Source organism: Anabrus simplex, chromosome 4 (assembly GCF_040414725.1).
Source record: "Anabrus simplex isolate iqAnaSimp1 chromosome 4, ASM4041472v1, whole genome shotgun sequence".
Classification (NCBI taxonomy): domain Eukaryota; kingdom Metazoa; phylum Arthropoda; class Insecta; order Orthoptera; family Tettigoniidae; genus Anabrus; species Anabrus simplex.
Genome location: NC_090268.1, coordinates 249,374,024 through 249,400,034, shown reverse-complemented (window position 1 = coordinate 249,400,034; position 26,011 = coordinate 249,374,024). Strand labels below are relative to the sequence as shown.

At 38.0% G+C, this 26,011-nt stretch overlaps 1 protein-coding gene across 2 annotated transcripts in view; it reads left to right on the top strand.

Moving 5' to 3' along the window:
- Positions 1 to 26,011, top strand: part of JMJD6 (Bifunctional arginine demethylase and lysyl-hydroxylase PSR) — a 193,076-nt gene that overhangs the window by 106,043 nt on the left and 61,022 nt on the right. Inside the window, exon 7 of one of the 2 annotated variants that reach the window (XM_067146429.2) lies at positions 3,775 to 3,965. In XM_067146429.2, coding sequence (XP_067002530.2) covers positions 3,775 to 3,965 — 191 coding nt within the window. The remainder of the gene's footprint in view (positions 1 to 3,774; positions 3,966 to 26,011) is intronic. The other variant, XM_068227229.1, reaches the window with a different exon arrangement.

Below are 26,011 nucleotides of genomic sequence, written 5' to 3'. Positions count from 1 at the left end.
GAACTGTCTATTGATTGATGATGGTCTGCAGAAGTCTGCACACAAGTGAATGCTCTCTTAATGTTTCTTAACCACCACAGGCAGCTTTGCCAATCTGCTAGAGTTAGCAAGTTTTACAATTCTTTTCTCTTGCCATTTTGTGAGTTTTCCCCTAACTTTTTTTGAAGTACAAGTGGTACGGGACATGTAAACTCTAGAGGTAGCTCAGGTCTCGTCTGAATATGCACATCAAAAGCGGGAACTGCCGGAACCGAACTGACTGTGGTATGGTGATCGCACGTAGTTCTTTCACTAAAGTAGCTTGCTGTTATTGCATTGGGTGGATGACTGCTACTAACTGATCAATATTCACCATATTTATTCTTGTTGCCAGTTACCTGTTCTGCCTAAAATTCTAGAAATACATTGTCCACACAACACATTTTATTACAAACACAATTAAGTACAAAAGAAAATAAGACTCTTTTCTCAAGACAAAAGCTCCACAAAACACAAAATCTGAACTACCCGAGACAGTTCACACACACATTTATATAACCGTTTGCATTGTATAAGCAAAGTCCAGAGGACTCGTTCACCAATCCACGTACATTAGTAGAAACTGTAAAGTCTTTCTTATTTAAAACACAAGTCCGCCCATATTCTTTCTGTGAAGAATCCATCATATAACGGTGAACATATCATCCTTTAGTTTTGTCGATTGCCACCTTTTCAATACAATAAAAATATAGTACAAACTTACATATTTATTATGATGTTTATATGGTACATATTTCGCTCCTTTTTGTGAGCATCATCAGCCAAACTATCATTAATCTAAGATTGTATAAGATCATAAAACAATTCTTTTGGTTCAAGATTGTTCGTAAAAACTAATTGATAATCTTATAACATTTTTAAAGTCACACAACAATAAAAATATGTCTTAAGCTAACACTTTTTTGTCTAAAATCTTCTTCAGTCTAACATTTTATTGCTGAAACTCATCTGGGTGAACATCTTTTAAAATTGTTTAAAAAAATAAGAATAAAATAAAAAACTTTTGAGATCTGGCTAGTTGAGTAGATTCCTGTTGCTTAACTTGTATAATTGTCATTAAAACTTCATAACTGTATTGAATATTTTCTGCAGATGATGATTGTCATTATGATCAATAGACTTGTTCTCGTTGCTGGAGTAACATTTATAAAATGTATTGGTATTAATTTATATTATCAATGGGGTAAAATTGTTCGTGAACAAACTTGTTGATGAAACACTTTCTGATATGATATTGGATTTAAAATGTTCCCAAACGTTCCATAATGGCTCGTTGGTGTATTTTCCTTTCTACTGCGTAATTGTTTGGTGTTACTCCTAGCCTTTTGAGAACTACTTGTTGTCCTGTTTGCACTTCTTGTCTGCAAGGCAAAGTATCGTGGCATTTTTGTCATATCGTAAGCGTCAAATGAATCTAGAGGGTAAAAAAACGTAAAAGAAATTATCGTAACCACCCTCAGTAATATAGAGAACAGCAGGTTATTGTAAGCACCAGTCATCAAATCTTTAGTGCCTGATTTAGAATCTAGATCTAGAATCTTGTAATTTGCTTACAGATGATCATAAGCGACAAGTTTAATTCTGGAGGGAACGCGAGATGCATGTTTGTGACTATTGTCAGTCATTGCTGTAGTACACGTTTTATAACTGCCTCAAATCAATTTGGCACTTGTAACATAAGGCAGAGTCTGCTGGCGGGCCTATCGCATGTTGATTGACAGATAGTATACTAGTGAAATTCAAAAGAAGGGTGGGAAGAGAAAGGGCTGCTTCTTGACTGAGCAAGTATGGTCAGTAGCTAAACAATTCGGTTCATTATCAGTACATATTCCTACCGCTTGTGCACGAAGTGAATTATGCTGCTGAAAATTCTAAACTGAAGTTTGCAACAACAAGAGGACAAACGTGAGAGATTGTTCAGTGTTCATAGTTTTATGAATAAGGAAGCTGAAGACAGAAAGAATAAAACACAAGAACAGTTTAGAAGGGAGTTGTTGAAAGTACAACAAAAAATAGCAGATGCAACAAAAGTGTTGTAGAGGACGGTCAAGAGAATTTTAACCGAGCAAGTCGGCCATTTGGTTATAGTCACACAGCTGTGAGCTTGCATTCGGGAGGTAGTGAGCTCGAATCCCATGGTTGGTTTTCCATGGTTTCCCATTTTCACACTAGGCAAATAATGGGGCTGTACCTTAATTAAGGCCACAGCCGCTACCTTCCCAATCCTAGCCCTTTCCCATCCGTCCGTTTCCAGAAACCTTCAATGTGTTACTGTGACATTAAAGAGAGAGAGAGAGAGAGAAAGAAAAGTTAGAATAGAGACAGCACGAGACTGAAGCCACAGGTAGGAGAAAAGCGTGTAACGGATGTTTAAGATTTCGACACACAATCCATGAATTTTACATTCTTCAACAAACAACTCCATCAACATCTAAATTACAACCTGTGTCAGGAGAGAGGATTGGTTTCTAAGGAGATTCTATCAGTTTGAGAAGTATTGTAAGAGTTAGGCTTCAACTGAAAGAAGATTAGAAATAATAGAAGGGTTTAATTACGGCGTCAACTCAGAAGACCTGAACCAGGCCTCTCTGGAGGCCACACGCTATGAGATGACAGTAATCTTGTGAATAAGTTCATGTGGAAACTGAGTGTACTTCTGAAGAATGGTGCGTGATATCCAACTAGGAGATTAGCTGAAGAGGATGAAATGCCCCATCAACAACACAACCGAAGCAAGTAAAAGAGATGATTTACGATTATCCCATTCCATTGTCGTAAAAGAAGTATCAAGATCTGACTAGACTTTGTACTAGGAAAAGTTGTACCCACAATGTTCCACAAGTATCTAAACTTTACTTACAACTCCAAACACAGTAATCAACCCTCCAAAATATCGCTCATGCTACAAAAGCTATCATAAGAGGACCACTTTGTTAAACAATGCACTTGACAATGACCAGCAAATAATGCTACCACACCCCTTGTGGCGCTCTTTGCTGTCGTGATCACAGCCATTGTGCCAAGTTCACAGTGCACTACCAAGCTGTATATTCTGAATGCAGTCAGTTAAAAGTATTTATCTCAAGACTTGAACCTAAACTTTTCAATTTCTGGCTAGGTGTACAATTGTGCATATTCATAACTTTAAAATAAAATCCTTTTCTCTACGATTGAATAAATATAACCTAATATGACAATAAGGAGAAAAATTCATGTCTTGAGTAGAATAAAAACCTAAACTGTAAGTATTCGACTCTCTAATTGTTTTTACCATCTCCTGTAAAAATTTGTATTTTGTCGCTTACAGTACTTTGCCTTTCCAGGAATGATATGATGACTGTTTGCTTGCCATATAGGGGGACCCCGCTTTTATATACCTGGCTGGCAGTGAAACTTCTCCGCCAGGCTGGGCTGTGATCACACTGATAATGTCACCACACTCGATGTGGCACTCTTTGCTGTCATGGTCACAGGCAATGTGCCAAGTTCACAGTGCACTACCAAACTGTATATTCTGAATGCAGTCGGTTAAAAGTGTTTCTCTCCAAGACCTGAACCCAGACTTTTCAATTTCTGGCTTGATGAACAGTTGTGCACATACAATACTATAAGAGTGACCATCTCTAGGATTATGATCTTAAAAACTTAAGTTTTTAATACTTTGATCATTCATTTATCCATTTACTCATTTATTAAATTAGTGTGTTACTGATTAATTGATAACTTGTTTTACAGGACAAAGAACCAACACTTGCTGCTATAGCTGATACTATTGATGTGAGTAAAGACACAGGAGTTGCTTCGGATAGCTCCAGTGGTTCAACATCTAGTTCAAGTGACTCTGATGATTCATCCTGTAGCTCCTCCAGTAATAGTGGCAATGACAGTGGGCAGGAGTCTCTCACAGCCCACAAAAAGAAAAAAAGGTATGTTTACATCATTAGGTAGTTAGGTTAAGTTATGAATGCTATTTTTCAATAATATTCTTATGTTCACTTATGAATCGCGATCCTCCATATGTACTTTTCATGAAATATATCGTGGATATCAACTTGGAACCACCTGGGACCAAGAAACTGTAATGAGAGTCAATGAGATTTAATTAACTTGTTTCAAGGTTTTCTGTAATCCAAAATATCTCTCCAGTAAACTTGGGAGCACTTTCATTTTTGTTCAAATTCAATGTTTTTGAAAATAGTACCTGTTTGGATTTTGATCTCAATCTACCGTATATGGTTGAACATTCTACCATTTACAAGGCTACGTAAGAGTGTGTTGGGAAGGCCTACTTTCATATCAGTTTTACATTTTGCTATACAAATGCACATTCATTTCTCTGAAGGATGGAACATAATTGAATCTGTTGGACCTGAAAGGAAATAAGTCCTTTTTTCTTTAAAGATTTCCAGTGGAAACTGAAACCTTTTGGTAGAAATATATACAGTAGAAGTCCGTTATAGCAAGAATTCATAACAGCGAAAAATTCACTCGCTATAACGGATTGTCGTTATATCCGATTTTTGTATAAAAGTCGGAAAACCCTTCATGCACATTAAAATTGGTATGAAACGGCAATCAGTTTGTTCAAAACTTGTGTTTCCGCAGGTGATATCCACACTACGGCTTACGTGTTTGTTATTTTTCGTAATCCGAAACTAGGTGAAAGTGTATGTTTAATTTATTTCTGAAAAAAATATAGTAGCGTATTTTTCCGAATCCAAGATGAACCCCACTTTTTACCTTCAAAAAATTTTAATCAGGCTAAAAAAAGTGTGTAAAATCATATGAATGCCTTGTTGTACAGTAGGCCTACGCATTTTTAGACTATTTTTAAATACCGAACATTGACTTTCGTCACGCCATGTTTTTTTTTCTTTTTTGGCTGCACAATTATTCTTTATTTCCGCGGGTTTAAGGACCATTAACTTAATATTGGCATCATAATACCGAAGAGAACTCGTTGAAAATTTTCCGGCAATACCTATTACATGCGTCTCTACAATCTCTACAATACAACGATCCATCAGGAAATTATTCTTGCTGTCTATAAAACTTACTTTTATGCAGCGTCAGATATAATCGCTACCGTTACACGCACGTCTCGCTTGTCGGGTTCGGCAAAATTCAGCGGTTAGCGATGTATAGACCTAATCGCGAACGTTGAAAGTCAACGAACGAGTTTATTGCGCCACGGTATGGCCATTCCTCCCTTGCGTTTTTCGTGCACATACCTCACAATTTCACCTTCGACTTCTTTAAAGCATCCTTGTTGCGGACCACTGAATGCATTTTTTTGTGCATTACGCATTTTTTTAGCTCTTTGTCTTTACGCTAATGCCAAATATTGGCTTTAGTTAGGCCTATGCCGTATTTTCTTGTGGCTGCACAATTATTCTACATTTCCGAGTGTTTAATAAACGTTAACTTAAAATTGGCATCATAATATTGACTAGAACCCGTTGAAAATTTGCCAGCAATACCTTTCCACGTATCTTTACAATACGACTATCCATCACGAAAACATTCCTGCTGTGTATAAACCTTAATTTTACTAAGAGTCAAGTACAATAGACGCGTTATGACTTTTCTAAGAATTCGAAAGGTCACATGTTTTGATGCCATTCTGCAGATTTGAGAAACACACAGGCACTGAACAACCGGTTGTCGCGGCTAGCTAGTAAAGAGGCGGTCTTTTATTGTCAACGAGTTCTGTGCGCGTGTGAAAACAAGCAGCGTGGTTACCATGGTAGTTGCTAGTGGTATCCATTAACTTGCTGTTGGCCACGAATGCAACAACCCTTAATTTTTTTCGCATGAGATTCTGAGAAAAAAGTCTTGGATTCGGAAAAACGGTATCACTCCAGAGATTTATGCGGCAAACACCTCAGCTTTCTTCTTCAAACAGCGTCACTTAACATAACCGTATATGTAGCCTATCATAAAAACATATTTCAAATGCATGTAGAGAAATAACCTCCTCGCGAAAAATTTACATGTAAATAGCCGTAACTAGACGCGAGAAGATATGAAATATCCTCTGAAATCAGTGATGTACTCTGCCATATCTTGAGGTGTATCACATTCTTACTTAATTTCCGTATATAACTTTAAAATTAAGATATCGTTTACTTCAGTCTTTATTTTTAACGAGTTAACAACTGCTATCGGCCATGTTATTTACGCATTTATTACGAAAACATGTTATCCTCTTTCATTTCGAGTTTTCCTTAGAGAACAGCAGTCGATAGGTATTACTAATCAACTCCAACGTCGCCATTGAATTTCAACGAGAGAGCTCGCAAACGCACAAAATGAAAAAAACTATACCGTACTGAAAATGATCGACCGCATTTTGTTGCAAACTTTTCAGTTTTCTTATTCAAACAGCGTCACGTATCCTAACTTAACCGTACTATACGTATGATGAAAACACACTTGAAGCGCCAGTAGAGAAATTATAGTTTTCTCGCTATAAATTTTCATAATAGCCTTTCCGTAATTTAACCGGACCGACAGACCGACAAAATATAAACTAACCTCTGAAATCAATTGAGCACTCTGCCATATCTCGAGGTGTATCCCATTCTTACTGAAGTGCAGTATTTAGCCTCAAAATTAAGCGGTCGTTTAGTCAGCCTTAATTCTTAACGAGTTAACAACCGTTATCGGACACATTATTTACGCATTTATTACGAAAATATGTTCTCTTTCATTTCAAATTTTCTTTACGAAACAGCTGTCGACGGGTATTACTAATCGATTCCGACATCGCCTTCGAATGTCGACGAAAGAAATCGCTAGTGCACATAGCGAGGAAACGATGCCGAAGGTAATCGATCGCATGCAATATCATCGCTGGGGTGCATAAATATCGGTAACGGAAAACGCGCGCACGCTTAATCGCTCGTAATAACGGATGCGACAGTGATAGGGTTCTCGCTGTAACCGAAGGACAATACACAGTTTAATATAGGATTTTTGAAGGGACAGAAGAAAGTCGTCGCTATAACGGAGTTCTCGTTATATGCCGTACTCGCTATATCGGACTTCTACTGTACATGGCAAACGTTTTTCCTCCCACACTAACAAGAGAAACTTTGTTCATTTCAACTGTCGTTTGGTAAGGGTTTGAGGAATTTCAACATCAAACTACTATCCTTTCTTCCTGATGATTGTAGTAGAGAATCCACTTTTGACCGCAAGTCAATATGATAGCATAGCATAGGGGTTCATTCTAATGACTCACAACAGGTTAATACCATTGTCCATTCACTGCTGTGTGTGATGCTCCATCAATTCCTGTGTTACCCGCTGTATACAGATAGAAATGGTTGAACTCTTGGACATGTTCCCTGACAGTGGTATTTACCTCTACATGTGTCTTAACATCCAGCTTTTCTCATCTTCGAGACTGACAAGAATTTCTTTTTCAAATCAGTGATAATCTGCCCATTCTGAAGTTGTGCCTACACTCCATGACCTCACCACATTATGGTACATTTCTGTTAGAGATAAGAATCCATCTTCTGGTAGTTGCCAAAAACTCTCTAGGCAGATTGATCCTCATCTCTTCAAACTTGTCCAAATGCATGTCTGCATGGACTCAACTTGCTTGTCTCCGAATCCATCCTACACACGTATACTCATAAGACATAAATCACTTTCCTCTGTTATTGTACTTATGTGCTCTCTAGGCAGGTAGAATGAGTCCTGAACCACGTACAAAGGAGAGTGAACACAAAGGTTGACAATTAAAAAATAGGCCCACTTGAGCGTAGGCCTATTAAAAATTTAAAAATAGGCCTAAGCTTAAGTGGGCTACAACAGAACAAACATTAACAAGAAACATTTTATATTCGGCTGATTTTTCTAAGGAAACCATCTGATGTTTTAATACGTGTTGTAAAGTGTTATACAACATAAGAATAACCAGTTGAACTTTTTATAAATGTTTTAAAGTGTTCCATTACAACAAACATTACCATTGACGATGTCTTATGTAAGGCTGAATAATGTTAGATCTTAAGATATGGGAAATATTGATTTATGATGTAGAAATCGCTGATGAAGATAGTTGGGGTTCCCAAAACATGTACGAGTGAAATATTGTACAAAATTAGAAACTGATGATATATTGACAGGGCAGACCAAACCATCACCCTACCGGGCGAGTTGGCCGTGCGCGTAGAGGCGCGCAGCTGTGAGCTTGCATCCGGGAGATAGGTTCGAATCCCACTATCGGCAGCCCTGAAGATGGTTTTCCGTGGTTTCCCATTTTCACACCAGGCAAATGCTGGGGCTGTACCTTAATTAAGGCCACGGCCGCTTCCTTCCAACTCCTAGGCCTTTCCTATCCCATCGTCGCCATAAGACCTATCTGTGTCGGTGCGACGTAAAGCCCCTAGCAAGAAAAAGAAACCATCACCCGTGGTATATTATATGAACCTAGTCAATACTGACCAACTAAGGGACCAAAAATGGTCAAATTTGTCGTATCTGTACACTTCGAAAGTTCCCCACATTCCACCAGAATCAGCGTATTCAGTATCACTCAAATGCGGTTTGCACTTGCATTAAAGGAAGCAACTAATTTTCACTAATAAAACAAAACCAGACTGAGTTCAGTCCGAATGTCGATTGGAATCGAACATTTGATTGGTTGTTACAAAGAAAGATATAGAAACTGAATTAGAATCAAACTTGCAGTTACTTGCCACTCAAAAGTAAATTATACTATGTTCGAATGTTCTCTAAAATCAAACTTGTGGTGACTTACCACTCAAAGAAGATTGAATTAATTCGGAGAATTAAACAAAAGTGTATTTTCATAAAAACAAACACTGCTTGTTAACACTATGAGTTGAATGTAAGAGTTTATTCATGGAAACGAACTGCTAGTTAACACTTAAATGCAAGTCTAATCCCAAATGAATTTGTTCTAAGATACAGTTTTAACACACGTTGGTACTTGGATTGAGTGTCCAAATAACTAAGAATCACTGTTATGAGATCGACAATGTATTATTTCACTCGCTGTATTATCTGTTCCTTATGATCACAAATATCTGCTTGTCAAATAGAATAATTTATTTCACTAAAGTTTGTACTTCATAAATGAAATCAAAGTTACTTCTTACAAAAAAGTTCAAGGATTGTCTAAGCAAAATGAACAAGGTTAAAGTCAACCTCATTTGAAATAGTTACAGTTCGAATTAAGTTAATTCAGAGAGAAATTGAAGTTCGCACACACTATGGTTTGAAATACAAGCCAAACTTACCAAGAAAGTTTCTAAGTCTTTGAAGATTTTGAAGTCCAGTTCACACTCATGATCTAAGTTCCTCGCTGAGATAAAGTTTCCACTTTCCATTCAAGGAATTCAAGTCATAGCAGAGTATAACTCAGTCCTAAGACGGACTGTAGTCACAGCGTTCATTAGCGAATCTGCTAGGCAGAGCTCCCGATGATGAATAAGCTGAATAAGCTGACCAGTGTTCTGGCTGTCATCTTTATATATTGCTGGGCATGATACGTCATCCAATGTCGTCAATTTACATAACATTGAATAACTTCTGTTCCTGCTACAGGATTTCTGTGAGATTTGGACGTATTACTACGCAGCCTGATACCAACAGCTCACTATCAGTCCAATTAAAATACATGAATTAAGGGATCTTTTCTCCTAATCATAGCCACATAAAGAATAGTCCATAAGAGACAATACATCACTAAGACGGCAAATTCAAGTTTTTATCAACGTACATCTCGTCGCTGCCGGGACAAAACCTCCTATGTGAAATATTTTAGCTTGGAACTTTGGCCGGTAAGGTTCTGTCATCTAAAATGCAATATTGTGTGAATATGGTCAAGGCATTCTCGCTCTTCATAATGTACGTGCTGCGGGTCAGTATATCTCCAAAAAATATTATCACATAGGAGGTTTTGTCCCGGCAACGACGATCTGTTTTTGAAGTGGTGCAAAACAAATGTTAACCCCATTTCACTTAATTGTGATGACAACCCAATGTTTACTATATGTTTTTATTACAGACTGATCTAAGCATTTGATCAAAACAAATTTTTTATATAATCTTTCACACCAAATGTTGACATAAAACACTATTAGCATTAGAACATAAGACTATGCGTGTGAACTTCAAGTTAAACAACATCTAGTGCAACATCAGTATTAGAGTATAAGACTGTGGAAGTGAACCTCAAGCAAAATATTTTAGACATAAAATTCACTATTTTAATATGTTATTGTCACATTTTATTATTAGGATTTAGAACTGCATATAAATCTTAGATAAAGTAATGTTTTAAATCGATGTATCTGCTATTTTGACAGTTGATGTTAATATATGTTTAGCAGCCGAAGATTATCCTCAGCAAGATGGAAACTAGTTCTGCGATTGTAATGAATTTTTAAATTTAAATACATACACTTGTAATTATAACAAGTATTGATTAGGTGAAAACTCCCAACCCTGTAATTGTGAACTGTTGAACTATCAGTACGGACATGAACTATTAACGTATGATACTATAGCCAACCAGGCAAAATGCAAAGCACATAAATAGCAAAACGTAAGAATCAAGATTCGGACATGTCGAGGTTTATGAAACCGTGCACACAGTGATGTTATTCACTTGCCACTATCTCATTTAATTAATAATTTTGTCAAAATTAGCAAGGAAACAGGTGATATGCCATGACGTGACCTGTCCTTGGCAGCTAGCAGCAAGGCTTGCGTCACGTGCTCAACGTCATTAGGATGAAGCGGGTTGCTTAACAGCTGCAATGAAGCAAGTTGCCTAACCGCACCCTTAAATACTTCATAAATTTATGCAATACTTTCTGTACCAAGAGCCTCCGTGGCTCAGACGGCAGCGCGCCGACCCCTCACCGCTGGGTTCCGTGGTTCAAGTCCCGGTCACTCCATGTCAGATTTGTGCTGGACAAAGTGGAGGTGGGACAGGTTTTTCTCCGGGTACTCTGGTTTTCCCTGTCATATTTCATTCCAGCAACACTCTCCAATATCATTCCATTTCATCTGTCATTCATCAATCATTGTCCCAGAGGAGTGTGACGGGCTTCAGCAGCCGGCACAATTCCTATCCTTGCCGCTAGATATGGGTTTCATTCATTCCATTCCTGATCTGGTCGAATGACTGGAAACAGGCTGTGGATTTTCATTCCTGATACAGTATACTTTCCGTCTGAAGCACGGATTATGGCATTGAAGGTTTTTCACAGGTTACTTTTCTCATTTCATGAATATTTGCCATTGTTAGTATACATACCTTATTACATAATTTGCACCAGCCACATTCTCAGCTTCTTTCACATCATGATGGTCCCCCATATTATTATCTATTAAGTGTTACATGAAATGTTTTAATATACAGTAATCTTCTATACTAAGTTAAAAGCTGAACGTATGACTACTCTTCCCACACTGCTCACAACTATTGAGCGCAGCAAGAGCAAAGATTCTACATAGTTGTGGAACTACAGCTTGAACTCTTGGCCTCATCCTGTTGCTGGACTAACAGCAACCCTGGTTTTACGTGTATAAAACTCAAAATACCAGATTCGTACTCCCTCCTGTGTTCGAAGTTTGAACTTGTGCAGCAAAATTACCTATAAATCACATTGACCCAACATGTTGCACAGAACACTGTAACATGTCCTTTGATAACTGCAGCAAAACTCTGTATGACATGAAAATTCCCTACTGCAGTGACCTGCAATAGTTTTTATTTATGGTTCTATAGGTTCAATACATTAGGAACTAGTGAGGTTTGAATTTGGACATTGTACATTTCAACCATTAATTTCGGAATGATTTGGTGTCAGCAAGATTATTTTGTTTTTATTGTTTTTTTGGTTTGGTTAATATCTTTTAGTTCGAGTTTCCACAGTCTGTGGAACTTAAATTGCGTTATTAGTTTGCGTTGGACCATGGTGTCATTCTTTGTATATTATGTCCATCTTTGCGTGGTTTGAAATGTGATGAGAGGCTGTGAGCTAGTATAGGAATGAAAAACATAATTGTTTAAAATGTTGAGCATGCATTAATAAGACTGCTGTATCTTTTAAATTTTTTACTTATGCCTAAATCATTAAATGAAAATATTTTAATTTGGACACAACTTATTGACACTAAAAATTTTATACATAATCTTGTACACTGTCTACATTCAATGTACAAGAGAAATTTTGAAAGCAAATTGTGATTTGCTTGTATTATCTGCTGTATACTTTATCGTTTACATTTGCTCTGGCCTCAGCATCATCTCTTGAAGCACCAGCAAAATTATATAGAAGTTAATTTTAATGGCTGCTATGACTTCTGCTCAGCATGACCATCTCGTAAGTAGAGTGTGTCCTCAGTGTCTTGAAGTTGGTCCCAGTTTCAGCTGCAACTATTTTTAAACCAGCATATTGCCTACAACTTCCTTCTGTGAAACTGTAGACACTCTGAATTCCAAAGAAGTTGAAAAGTAGAAGGTTTCATATTTTGAAAGAACATGCATTTACTAGGATGAGATTCAGACAGTGATCATAACAGTGAACATATTAAATGGTACAATTTTATTTCTGTACTAGCTGATGTACCCATGCTTCACTATGGAATTGTACAGTGTATACAGAATTCTAGGATAGGTAGTGTACATGTTGTAAGATTATGTTAAATTGCATAGTTCTCAACGTTGCCTTAGAAAGACGACGGGGAAGTCACTTAACGTCTTTTCTCATGTGAAAATTGGGTTAGAGAATTTTCATTGTAATGGTAGGCAATAATGGTAGGCTGTCTTGCCTACCATAAGTCACAGTCATGTTGGGGAGTTTTCATTATAATTTACATCCTCAGAAAGACTGTCTTTGTGGTGTTCCCAACTGAACGCATCATACGTCATTACAATGACGTCAATAGGAATGTTGCGATTAAAAGTAATGCTATCATATGAAATACTCGAAATGAAAAACCACACATTTTCTCACTTTTAAAGAACAGTACTACACTGCTGATCTAACAGTCCAAAGTTCCAGAGCTGGAATGACAAGGCTGCAGACAGCCGTGAACGCATTTTTGTGGGGGAGAACAGGACGAATAGTGGAGAGTCCCAAGGTTAAAACTATGCCCTTTTACTTATCTGTTTCCAAGGTATACCCGATAAGTCAGAAAACCTCCATTCGCTACACTGGTGGGTGGGGGAAAAAATCTATGACATGAAGGCAAATTTTTCCTCCAAGCCAGAGGAGGAATCCCCTCTTTGCTGCTAATTTGGAATAAAATGAATGTAGAATTTAATAAAAGTGAATAGGAAGAAGCTTTTCTTAAGAAATGGCTCTTTTCAGGGTTGAATTTTGAGTTATTTTGTGAATTGTGGTGCTGTAAGTTGGAATAGGCTGAAATTGTAATTCTAGACAAAGGTCATAAGTGAGCCTCTGCCATTATTTCATTAAGTGAGCACACTGCCCATTCCCATCAGCGCGTCAGAGTAGGGAGCGAATAGCTGGAATACTATGATGAACCAGTGTGTTATGTACCAGTAGTATCAGAAAATGTATGAACCAGAGGAATGGCATGCTAAGGAAGAAATTTATTCTAACTCCTGCTATTTCTCATCTATATTCAAGCAGGCTGTTAAACTCTGTACGCAGCAGTAATCCCATCTATCCGAGATGAGTGGCAGCATAAGAGACGAAGAACTTAACAACAAACAGTGGTGAATGTAATAGAATATAGAATATAATATATTTATCACCTACAGGATGTCCCAATTACAGATGATGTAATAGAAAATTAAATAAAAATTAAATAAATAAAAAATAAATAGTATACATACAAATATACAAATATATATACAAACAGATGTAAATCTTCACATGTTTTCTACAGATTATTTACATAATTTACAAAATATCACTTTCCATCCTTGAGAAGAACTTTCCGAATTGCAGTGGAAGGGTGGTGAAAAATCTCGAGTGACCCTTCCAGCTGATTTATTATCCTAGGGGCTTGCATGAGCCAAGAATTCTCATGTGCAATCGTCCTACATTTGGGCATGTGGAATGTACATTTCTGCCTCGTTCGTCTGCTTGGAACATGAAGTGGGATCAACCCTAGTATAGCCGGACAGTCCACATTACTCTTCAAGCATTTAATCACTAACATTGCAGTTAAAATTGAAATAATAAATAAAGAGGTTCAACCTATTCAATACAAAAGAATAAGAAATGCAGTGATTACATTCTTATTTAATAATAAGTAGAAGTAGTACCGGTTTTAACCCTAGTCCAGGTCATCATCAGTCGATTAAAACATGAAAAACAATGCATAGGAAAAAGAAAATAAAAGGTCAAATTCACTCCGGATCAGTAGAAGAGGCGATAAAAAATGACAGGGGTGGACACTGTAAAATTCAGAAGTAAAATGTAAGTCACTTAAAAGAAACAGTGCGTAATTTTCTGAACGGCAGTATGGCACACGCAGTGTTAGACAAAGTCTTATAATGTTTATGAAAAGCGGGGAACTGTTAAATGAGCTAGCTTGTATACACTGTCAGGCACAAAGTCACAACACAATCGAACACATATGAAGATCCATAATCGTGTTGAAGCTGATGATGAGTAGATCGATTGAAGTAACTTGCCAGCTCCCGGTGATCAGCGTGATATATTCAACATCAGGCACTGTGGTTTCAAACGCCAATGTAAAAAGAAGAATAGCTTAATGATCCAGTATTTGCTTCTGTTGCAGGAATCTTATAAATAAAGTTGTAGGTAGTCCGCTGTCTGTAATTTTGTTTGTTTTGCCAATTTTTCAGATATTTATCCGTTTTAGGTCAACTCAAGACCGAATCGTTGGTTTTTACTTTTCGTGTCTGTTTGTTTGTTTGTTTGTTTGTTTGTTTGTTTGTTTGTTCCACCATCACAGCAAAACGGCTGGATAGATTTCAACCAAACTTCATATTTGGAGTATACTCACCCCGAGGAAGGTTTCTATATGCATTTCATTTTAAAATCTTTGATTAGACGGGGATTTATAGGAAAACCAGAATGGTTTTTCTCCATTTTCTCTTATACTATTGATTTCCTGTAAACTCCGTGGACCGTATGTGAAACGTCTCTTCATTATAAACAACTTTCGTTATGTTCATAATTTACCTTACTATTCAAATGACGGAGAAATTTACTATTTTCTGCGGGTATCATGGTCTGCGTGTGTGACCGACAACAAACGTACAGGTTGCCATGGCAACGTCTCTGACTGCTTGCCAGCAGGGAAGTAACGTATTGCCATTTTCCTCATCATACCTTTAAATTCATGGTTGTTCCTTGGGTAGAAGGCAATCGGCCATTCTGTGGGATATTAGCGGAATATCGTTGGAGTTTATAACCGTCCTCGAATAGCTTAAGTAATAGCACCATTAGTCATCTTATCTGTTGACCTAAGAATGCCTGCGCCTAAATTTCTCCTCTGTTACCTCTTTCTTATATCCATAACTCACACCAGCATATTTTATGGAGGGGCATTTCATTTTCCAATACATTCACTTGGTATTTACATATTTGTCGTCATCTGGCTGTCCTCAGTTTTAATCCATTTTCTATTAATTTCAACTTTCTTTACTGAATTATTTTCTTCTTTAATTACACCGTATGTATGCGAGTGCTAATCCCGAAAGCTTGACACTCTTTCCTTTGAGGAAATATTCTAAGCTATGCAAATGTATAACTTTCGGCCCCGGAAAATATCGAAATATGGATGCAATTTTAACGACGGTGCATACCTTCGTTTCGGGATAATTGGTGGCTAATCTGTAAGTCTTATCACAAATCAGAAAGCACAATCGCCTTTCATTTTGGAGAGATCTACAACTTTGGTCCTATGACTTTTTATCGTATTTCTATTCCTTATACGTTAAATAGAGCTGTATTTCTCGATTTCAAGTCAATTTTGTACTTTCACACGTATATGTTAACATTAATTTGGCACACTTATAGGAAAGACAGAATCATGACATTCGGCACGCACATTGGCATGACCAGTGGCAATGTGATAGCCAAATTTTATGATTCTATCTGTCACATGAGTATCACAAATGTAAAGTAGTATGCGAAAACTGTACAAAATTTCACACCCAATGATTCTAACTCAATCGAACCCATAAATATAGGAGATACGAGAAGATGTCATGGGACCAACCACGTAGAACACTGAAAGAGGCGTCTGATGGTGAGATCCGTTTGCAGATATGTCGCAGAGTTTCAAAGCAGTAACTCTCGAAATAAAGGTCTGCACTTCTAGAGTGTGTCTGTACATTGACTACTTTGGCGACATTTCTATACAGTTATCCGTTTCAGGTGTAATAATGACCATCTGCATACTTTTAGCTTTGGTGTCTCTTTTTCTCTTTGTCTATAACTTGGAAACTACTGGATATATTTCCACCAAAATTCATATTTAGAATCCACCTGTCCTTGGGTAGATTTCAGGGCAAATACTGTTTCTAAATCCATGAAATGACTGGGGAGTTTATACGAAACCGAAACAGTGATTTTCTACTCCCACAAAATGTACACAACCAAACTTAATAGAAATCTACCTGCCTTAATGGAAATTAATTTTTAAATCTTTTTTCTCATGTGCATCATTTCGGTAAGAGGATTTATAAGGGAGATATCATTAACCGGACTTAACTTAAGAACGGGCGCGTGTTGAGCGTATTTCTTACAACTTGAAAACTATTGAAGATATTTGAACCAAACTTTATATTTAGCTTTCACCTTTCCAAAGGTAGATTTTAAAGGTCAATAACATTTCCTGTTCCTGGAATGGACTGGCAGTTTATAGGGAACCGAAATGGTGAATTTACTCTTCCACAATATATACAGTATATGACCAACCTGACTGGAAATCGACCAAATTTCTTGGAAATCCATTTCTAAGACTTTTTTTCATGTGTATTTTCTCGACAGAAAGATTAATAAGGGAGATATCATGAATGGTCGGTTTTGCAGGGTAAGTACAGCAGACATAGACCAAAAGGTGTTGTATGTGGAGCAGATTCTTTATTTATCTATATAAGTAAAATCCTAACGACTGTGTGCCTGTACATTGACTATTTTGGCGAAATGTTTGCACAGCTACACTTTTAAGGGGTAATAATAACAACCATCTGCATAATTTTTTGGTTTAGTTTCATGAAAGTCCTAATTTTAACCCTCCTCGCCCAAAATCCACATTGCGGCATAATCTGCCAGACGAACAAGAAAACAGAAATTTGGCAAAATTATATGTTTTAGCCTGTAACGGACAGAACATTTCCAAGAGCTTTAAATTTTTCACTTTTTTCCCCCGAAGAATATCGAAATATGGAGGCAATTTTAATGATGGTGCAGATCTTCGCAAAGTCCTATTACATAATAGTGATGGGACATTCGATTCATTTTACTGAATCGATTCATTTGATTCCGTTCACATAATGAATCGATACAGTGATCCGATTCACGGCTCATTGGTCACCGCTCCTACTGCATCTGTGTAGTATGTGCTGGTAAGACAGCAGCAACAGCATTCAGTGCTCGCAACTGCCATCTGGTCTTCATACTATGAACTCCTTTCTTAGAAAAAATGCTAGTTACTCTAATACATCGAAGGTTTCCGGCGACGCAGGGTGGGAAAGGTTAGGATTAGGAAGGTAGCAGCCATGGCCTGAATTAAGGTACAGTCCCAGCATTTCCTGGTGTGAAAATGGGGAAACTACGGAAAACCATCTTAACGGCTGCCAACGGTGGGATTTGAACCCACCATCCCCCAAATGCAAGCACATAGCCATGCGATATTAACCGCACGACAACTCGCTCAGTCATTTTTGGAAATATGTTTTTTTTCTATCAGCTGAGGATTTTTTAAATCGTTATATTTTGTATAGGCTACCCGAGATGTACAGCAGCCCGCTGGTTTTCTGATTCAACATACTGTTATTGTGTCTGTCCACATATGATTGAAGTCTTGTGCAACAATGTGACATATGAACTGGGAAAATACTGAGCCGTTCTTCCCAATATAAAACAGGTACTTTTGAGTGGTCATGAGCATAACTCATAGTCATAGGGCAGACTAGAGTCGAGTTTAAGTGTTAAATGTCAACTAAGTTATAATACTAAGATTCATTAAACTAATAAATAGTATAACCTAATAGCCTACCTACTTACTAGCTACTCGTTCACGATTCTTTCCGTGTGCCATGGCTCGCTGTATGTCTCGCTGCAGCGGAAGCTCGGCTCTCCGAATGTCCAGTGAGCCGATAAGGAGCCGTGTGTATCATGTGTCTCACTGAGCCATGCTCGTTCGCGATTCTTTCGATGTGCCATGATTCACTGTCTCGCTGCAGCGGAAGCTCGGCTCTCCGCGTGTCCATTGAGCCGATAAGGACCCGTGTGTATCATGTGTCTCACTGAGCCGCGCTCATTCACGATTCTTTCGATGTGCCATGATTCACTGTCTCGCTGCAGCGGGAGCTCGGCTCCCCGTCAACGTCCAGTGAGTGCGCCACTCAGCACTGTCCGCTGGGAGTAAGCTGAATCGTGTGCCGTGAGCTCGCTGTTCCTGTGAATCGATTCACTCGGACACTTGAATGAATCGATACACTGCTTCTAATCATGCATTCAGTAGCCAACACTATTACATAAGGGAAGGCACAATCTCCGTTCAATTTGGAGTGATCTACAAGCTTGGTCTTATGACCTTTTGGTTATCTGTATCCCTTTTACGTTTGATTTTTGTCTATTTCTTGATGTTAAGTAAATTTGGACTTTTCACATGCATAATTCATACTTTCAATCACTTATAAGAAAGATAGAATCATCAAACCCTACACGAAAATTGGCCCACCCAGTAGCCATATGTGAGCCAAATGCTATGTATGTAGTTGTCACACAATTATCTGAAAAGTAATGCAATGTGAGATAATCTTACAAAAATTTTACCCTATTCAACGTTTCTAACTCAGTCTGACCCATGAATAGATCAGATATCATACGACCAGCCATTTAGGCCGCTAAATCTGACGTCTTATGGTACAATCCTTTATCGATATGACGTACCGTTTTGCAGCAGTCAATCTGTAAATTAAGGTCTGCAATATTTTAAGCATGCATATACTTTCGTGTGTCGACCTATATATATTCACTGATGTCGTGTTGTAGCGATCGAGAAAGGGTGTGTCTGCTATTGTAATCAGTACTCCCCACACCGACTTTCACTGGCAGTAGAAATGGGATCCTTCTCCAACACCTGTGTAACTGGCATTAGTAAGGAAGGCCTACCATTGTAGTGAATAATTCACTTCTTGATTTGACTTGCAGAAGGCAAGGGAGCATACATTGTTGTTTAAAAGTCCCCTACCCGATTGTGTTTGGCTGTAGGCAAGGGTACCCGCCCTTATAAACAAATGTATCCATCTAAAATGTAACTGGTATTAGGCATAGTGGCTTGCTATTTTGATGGAAACTCACCAACTTGGTATGACTGGTAGTAAGCTGGCTGGCTGTAGGAAAAGGGGCCTGTCATTATAATTATAACTGCACAACTCGATTTCGACTGGTAGTAGGGAAGTTACCAAACATTCTAATGAAAACTGTAATCTGTCTGGAAATAGGAAGGGGGGCCTGCCATTGTAACGAAAACTCCCAAATCGATTGTGACAGTGCAGTAGGCGATGGGGCCTGCAATTATAATGAAAACTTCCACACTCAATTGTGAATGGCAGTAGGCAAGTGAGCCTGCCGTTATCATCACAAATCTGTAACAAGCACTTTACGTGGGAAACACCGTATTGGGAACCTCCCTATGCTGTTTCTCGGATAACGCTAAGAGACATGCCATTTTAAAACAATCTTATTTACTGTATGTACAGTATTTACTTCGATATTCGAATACAATGTAGAATACCGATGCGAAGCACGGGTACATTTGCTAGTGTAAGTATAATATAGATACATATAATTCAATATAATTGAATAAGTAATTGTGATCCTGTAGAATTTTTGGAACAGTTGACGTGAAAAAAACAATTGTGAAGAGAAAAAAAATATAGTAAAAAGCGCAATACCGGAAACAAATGAAAACATATATGCACAGTGCGCTATTTTTTAAAATGTAAAAAATTCAGGTCGTGATTGAAGTAGTTGAAGTCGGCGCAAGGCAAGAGTTAAATTTGAATGAGAAGAAGCGAAATGAAGGTGGCCTTTTTTTTTTTTTTTTTTTTTTTAGGTGAAAAGAAAAGATAGAATAAATTAATAGAGGAATTGAAATAGTGGAATAAGAGAAGAATGAAAGAGATTGAACGGTGTTGAGGAAGGATAAGATAGGGAGATGGAGGGGTAGTTTAGGGTGTGTTAGGAGGATGGGTTATTGGAGGTAGAAAATGTAGGTAGGAACTTTGTAAGGCATAGAAAGTAGAATTGGGGTTTTGAAATTTAGAATTTTTGAGAAGAAGAATTAGGAAGTCGAAAAGGATGTTGGGTTTTTCAGAAATGTCGTTTAAATTGAAATTAGGGTTGAAGTATTGGCCAAGGTGAATAAAGTAATTTTCAGTAGTGTTTAAGAGGGGGCCTTTGTTAATGATTTTAAGTATTTTCATGTCTTTTTCAATATTGGTGAAAGTATGCTTGGAGTCTTGTATGTGTTGTCCTATGGCGGAGAAGCTGTTGTATTTAATGGCGTTGATATGTTCGGAGTATCTGATATTGAAGTTGCGGCCAGTTTGTCCGATGTAGGAGGAGCTGCATTTGTTACATTTGAATCTGTATACTCCAGATTTAGAAAAAGCATTAGATTTATTTAGTGATTTAGAGTTGTGTAAAATATCAAAATTTCTATTGTTTGTTCTAAAAGAAATTTTCATGTTGTGTTTTTAAAAATATTATTTATTTTATAAGCATCTTGAGTGTCCGACTCGTTGGCTGAATGGTCAGCGTACTGGCCTTCGGTTCGGAGGGTCCCGGGTTCGATTCCCGGCCGGGTCGGGGATTTTAATCGCTTCTGATTAATTCTTCTGGCTCGGGGACTGGGTGTATATGTCTGTCCCAACACTCTCCTCATCATATTCAGACAACATACTACACTACCAACCACCACAGAAACACCCAATAGTGCTTACATCCCTCCATCGATTGTTGCGTCAGGAACGGCATCCGGCCGTAAAACAGAGCCAAATCCACATGTGCGACGCAGTTCGCACCCGCGACCCCACAGGTGTGGGAAAATGCGGCAGGAAAAGAAATAAGCATCTTGAGTGAAAGTGAATGTGGAAAATGCAGTTGGTTTTGTTATGTCTTTAGATAACGTGGTTTTAGGACGGTGTTTGAATTTGTTGATGATACGTTTTATGAAGGAGTTGTTAAAGCCATTGAATTTAGCGATGTTACGGATGGTGTTCAATTCATTACTTAAATCTTTTTTAGACATAGGGGTGTTAAAGGCATGAAAAATTAAGCTGTTATAAGTAGCGCGTTTATGTGCTTGTGGGTGCGAAGAATCTTGTCGTATTGTGGTTGCTGTTTGGGTTGGTTTTCTGAATATTTTGTAAGATAAAGAAGGAGGATGTCTAGTGATAGTTAAGTCTAGAAAATTAAGAGTTTGGTTGTGTTCTGATTCGAGGGTGAATTTAATGTTAAAGTCTATGTTGTTGAGATGAAGAAGTGTAGAGGCTGCGTTGGTTGATTCTTCATTTAAAATTACTAATGTGTCATCGACATATCTGGCCCAAAAGAGGATATTAGAGAAATTATTTTCTTTTTCCTATGCATTGTTTTTCATATTTTAATCGGCTGACGATGACCTGGACTAGGGACGAAACCGGTACCACTTCTACTTATTATTAAATAAGAATGTAATCACTGCATTTCTTATTCTTTTGTATTGAATAGGTTGAACCTCTTTATTTATTATTTCAATTTTAACTGTGATACTTTTCAGTACGGAACAATGAAATTTTTATCTTTAAAAACACTAACATTGCATTCGCACATTTTTGGCGCGTTGCCAGCGTATTCATTCCAAGAATGTTTACAAATTCTTCATACCTGCTTGAAGAGAGTAGCATGCCCAGGAGTCCGAAACTAATCCACTTCATGAACCTTATTTGTACTCCCTCGAGATGGTGTATGTGGCCTTTCTGATACCTGAGCCACACCTCACAACCATACTCGAGACAGGGTCTCACCAGGGAACAGAACAGAGTTTTTACACATGCAATATTACTGCATATATCTTTACAATTCCTATTGACAAACCTCAGGAGTCTGAAAGATTTCTGTATAATACCATTGATTTGTTTCTCAAAGGATAAGCCATTCCTGTTACTAAGAATTACACCTAGATCATTAAACTTTCTCCACTGATTTTATACCTGTAAAATACAGGTATTAATTTCCGAGTAAATGACATGACACCACACTTGAATTTATTCGCTTTAAGGGACCACTTATCACACCACTCGCATATTTGCTTCAGATCCTCTTGTAGATAATCGCCATCACTATCTTCTTCTATGACTTTGTATAGTTTCAAGTCATCAGCATACAAGAGACATTCACTGCTCTGAACGACTGTAGTAATATCATTTAGGAACAAAACAAATAGAAGAGGCCCTAACAGTGATCCCTGTGGGACATAAACAGAACTACAGAACTACTCAATGAGTGAAAAGAAAACCGAAACAAAACACAATTAACAACAGGCACCATACTTTTTATTGCTAATTGCTTTACATCGCACCGACACAGATAGTTCTGATGGCAACGATAGGATAGGAAAGGCCTAGGAGTTGGAAGGAAGTGGCCGTGGCCTTAATTAAGGTACAGCCCCAGCATTTGCCTGGTGTGAAAATGGGAAACCACAGAAAACCTCTTCAGGGCTGCCGACAGTGGGATTCAAACCCACTATCTCCCGGATGCAAGCTCACGGCCGCACGCCTCTAACTGCATGCCTAACTCGCCCGGTGCAAACGTTTTCATAAACATTTCAGAAAATGTAAACTAATACAATGTGGAAATTACAAAGGAGAGACATGAGGAAGGCTGACAGAGTATGCAAAGTGTAGCATCGGTTCTCTCAGACAGCTAAGCAGATGGGCAGGCGTGGGGAGAAGGGAAACGTGTGGTGGCGAACCAGAAGCAGGGGCAGAGGTGTGATGGGGAGGAGGTGCAGAGGTGTGGCATAAAGCAAACAGTGTGCCGGCTAAGCATTGGCCAGCAGGTATTCATCGCTGTTCGCACGGAACTTGAAATTTTGCAACTATTAGGCCCCTTAGTTAACGCCCTAATGAATGTCAGCACCCAAAATTGATGCCGACATCATTTTTACGTGTACCTCAATGTGTTTTCCAAGTTTCATCACAATCGGTGACTTAACCATTGCCAATGTTTCCTTGTTAGTCTCTTTACTTCTGTTATAGTGGATCTTTACCATTCCTTACCACCTTTAAAGGTACAAACCTATTTTCACATTCCTCAACAATTACTTTAAACCCATCCCAGAGTCTGTTTACTTTATATACCATTTTCCATCGATCATAGTTACTTATTAAAAACTCTCTCATGCCTGTTTTATCAGCCATATGGTACTGCCTAATAGTCCTGATTTTAATGAACAAGGGGAGTGTGTGTGCGAGGATCTTCAAAAGGCAGAAGTATTCAGTCAGCAGTATGTAAAGATTGTTGGTTACAAGGATAATGTCCAGATAGAGGAGGTGACAAATACTAAAGAAGTATAAAAATTTACCTATGACAGCAATGACATTTACAGTAAGATACAAAAGTTGAAAACTAGAAAAGCAGCTGGAATTGATAAGGTTACGGGGGATATACTAAAGACAATGGGTTGGGATATAGTACCATATCTGAAGTACTTATTTGATTATTATTGTTCTCTTATCATAGTCCGTACGGTAAATCTGAATAAAACATAAATGATCAGAAATTGTATTCTCTGTAACTTGTGTTGTTCATCATCATCATCCCCCTTTATCCAACTGTAGCCGGGTAGGGGTAAATATGATTCCTTTCACCTTTCTTTGGTCTTTCCACCACTCCTACTCCAACACTGTGCCCCAGTCCAGCTTTCTTTCTATAATACTGCATTGGATTGTGTCCTTCCATCTCAGTCGTGGTCGTCCACGGCCTCTTCTTCCTTGCATGTACATTTCCATCGCCCTTTTTGGCATTCTTTCATCACTCATTTACTTTATGTGCCCAAACCATCTTAGTCGGTTCTTCTCTATTCTATCATTCATTTTTTCCACTCCAATTTCTTCCCAGATTTTCTCATTCCTTATTTTGTCTCTTCTACTCTTCTGTATCATACTCCTCAAGAACTTCATTTTGGCTGCCTGTATTCGACTCTCATCCTTCTTTGTCATTGTCCAAGTTTCTGCTCTGTAAGTGGTTATGGGTACGTAATACATCTTGTAAATAGTTTCCTTTGTTTCCATTGGCACATCTTTGTCCCATAACATGTCCCTTACACTATGATAGAAACAGCTTCCAGCTTGAATCCTCTTACTAATCTCAACATCCAGTCGAGCATTCTCTACTTATTCGCTCCCCAGGAATTTGAACGTCTCCACTACTTTCAGGGGCTTGTCTGTAAGTCTAATCTGACCTTTGCCTTCTTTCTCCCCTCTAGTCATAACAAGAGTTTTACTCTTTTCTACACTTATTTTCAATCCACAATCTTCGATCTTCCCATTCACCACATCCAACTGTTCTTGAACCCTCATGTCCTCTTCTCCCCAAATCACAATATCATCCGCATAAACATGATGTTCATTTCTCTTCCACCATACGTAGCTTTTGTTGTTCTCATGATGTCATCCATTACTATTGTAAACAGGATTGGCGATAGAACACTTCCCTGTCTCAGCCCACTAGTGATTTTGAACCAACTTGTGTTTGCACGCAACTACAACATTGAAACCGACTTTCAGTCTATTAGGTCGTGTTACGTACATTTAGTATGTGTTGAAAAGATGTTAAGTACAGAACAAAAATGGCCAACCAGACACCAGTGGGATCCAAACACACAACCTCCCGATTTTGCGTCGGTTGCTCTACCAATTGAGCTATGGTGGCCTAGGCCATCTTTGTTCTGTTCGAAGGGATCTAAGCTACAGGTCTGGTACTACTACCATCACACTGTAGAGTGCGTTTAAGTTGCCCGTTGAGGGCCAAGTCAATGAATATTGAATTTTCATGACCGCATTGTAATCAAAACCGACTTTCAACCTATTGGGTTGTGTTACGTACATTTAGTACGTGTTGAAGAGATGTTAATTACAGAACAAAAATGGCCAACCAGACACCAGTGGGATCCGAACCCACAACAGCTTCATCCATGGAGTTCATTCCTAACTTACCCTTTATCTCCTCATTCCGAGTACCCTCCTGCCATTGTTCCCACCTGTTTGTATCAGCAATCATTCTTGCTACTTTCATGTCTGTTACTTCTTACTTATGAAAAAGATTTTCTCATAAATTCTACTTAAATTACTGAATTTATATTTATGATATTCTTTATCAGTTTGGCAACCTTAAAGATTTGAGGAAGAATAAAAAGTAAAAGTAAAATAGATGTTTCTAACATGAAAATAATGGTGTACTTTTCTTTTGCTGTGTGTATGCTTTTTGTTTTTCTTCTCCTCAGTCGGCTTGTACTTTCGCACATTGCTGATTCGGGTCTGTGCACACCTACCGATGACAGGTTCTAATTACCTGTTTTGGTCTACAAGTAATGGTTGAAACATACAGCTACATAAGCTGTGGGATAAGGATTGACACTGTAATTTGTTAATGAATGTATGTATGTATGTATGTATGTAATGTATGTATGTATGTATGTATGTATGTATGTATGTATGTATGTATGTATGTATGTATGTATGTATGTATGA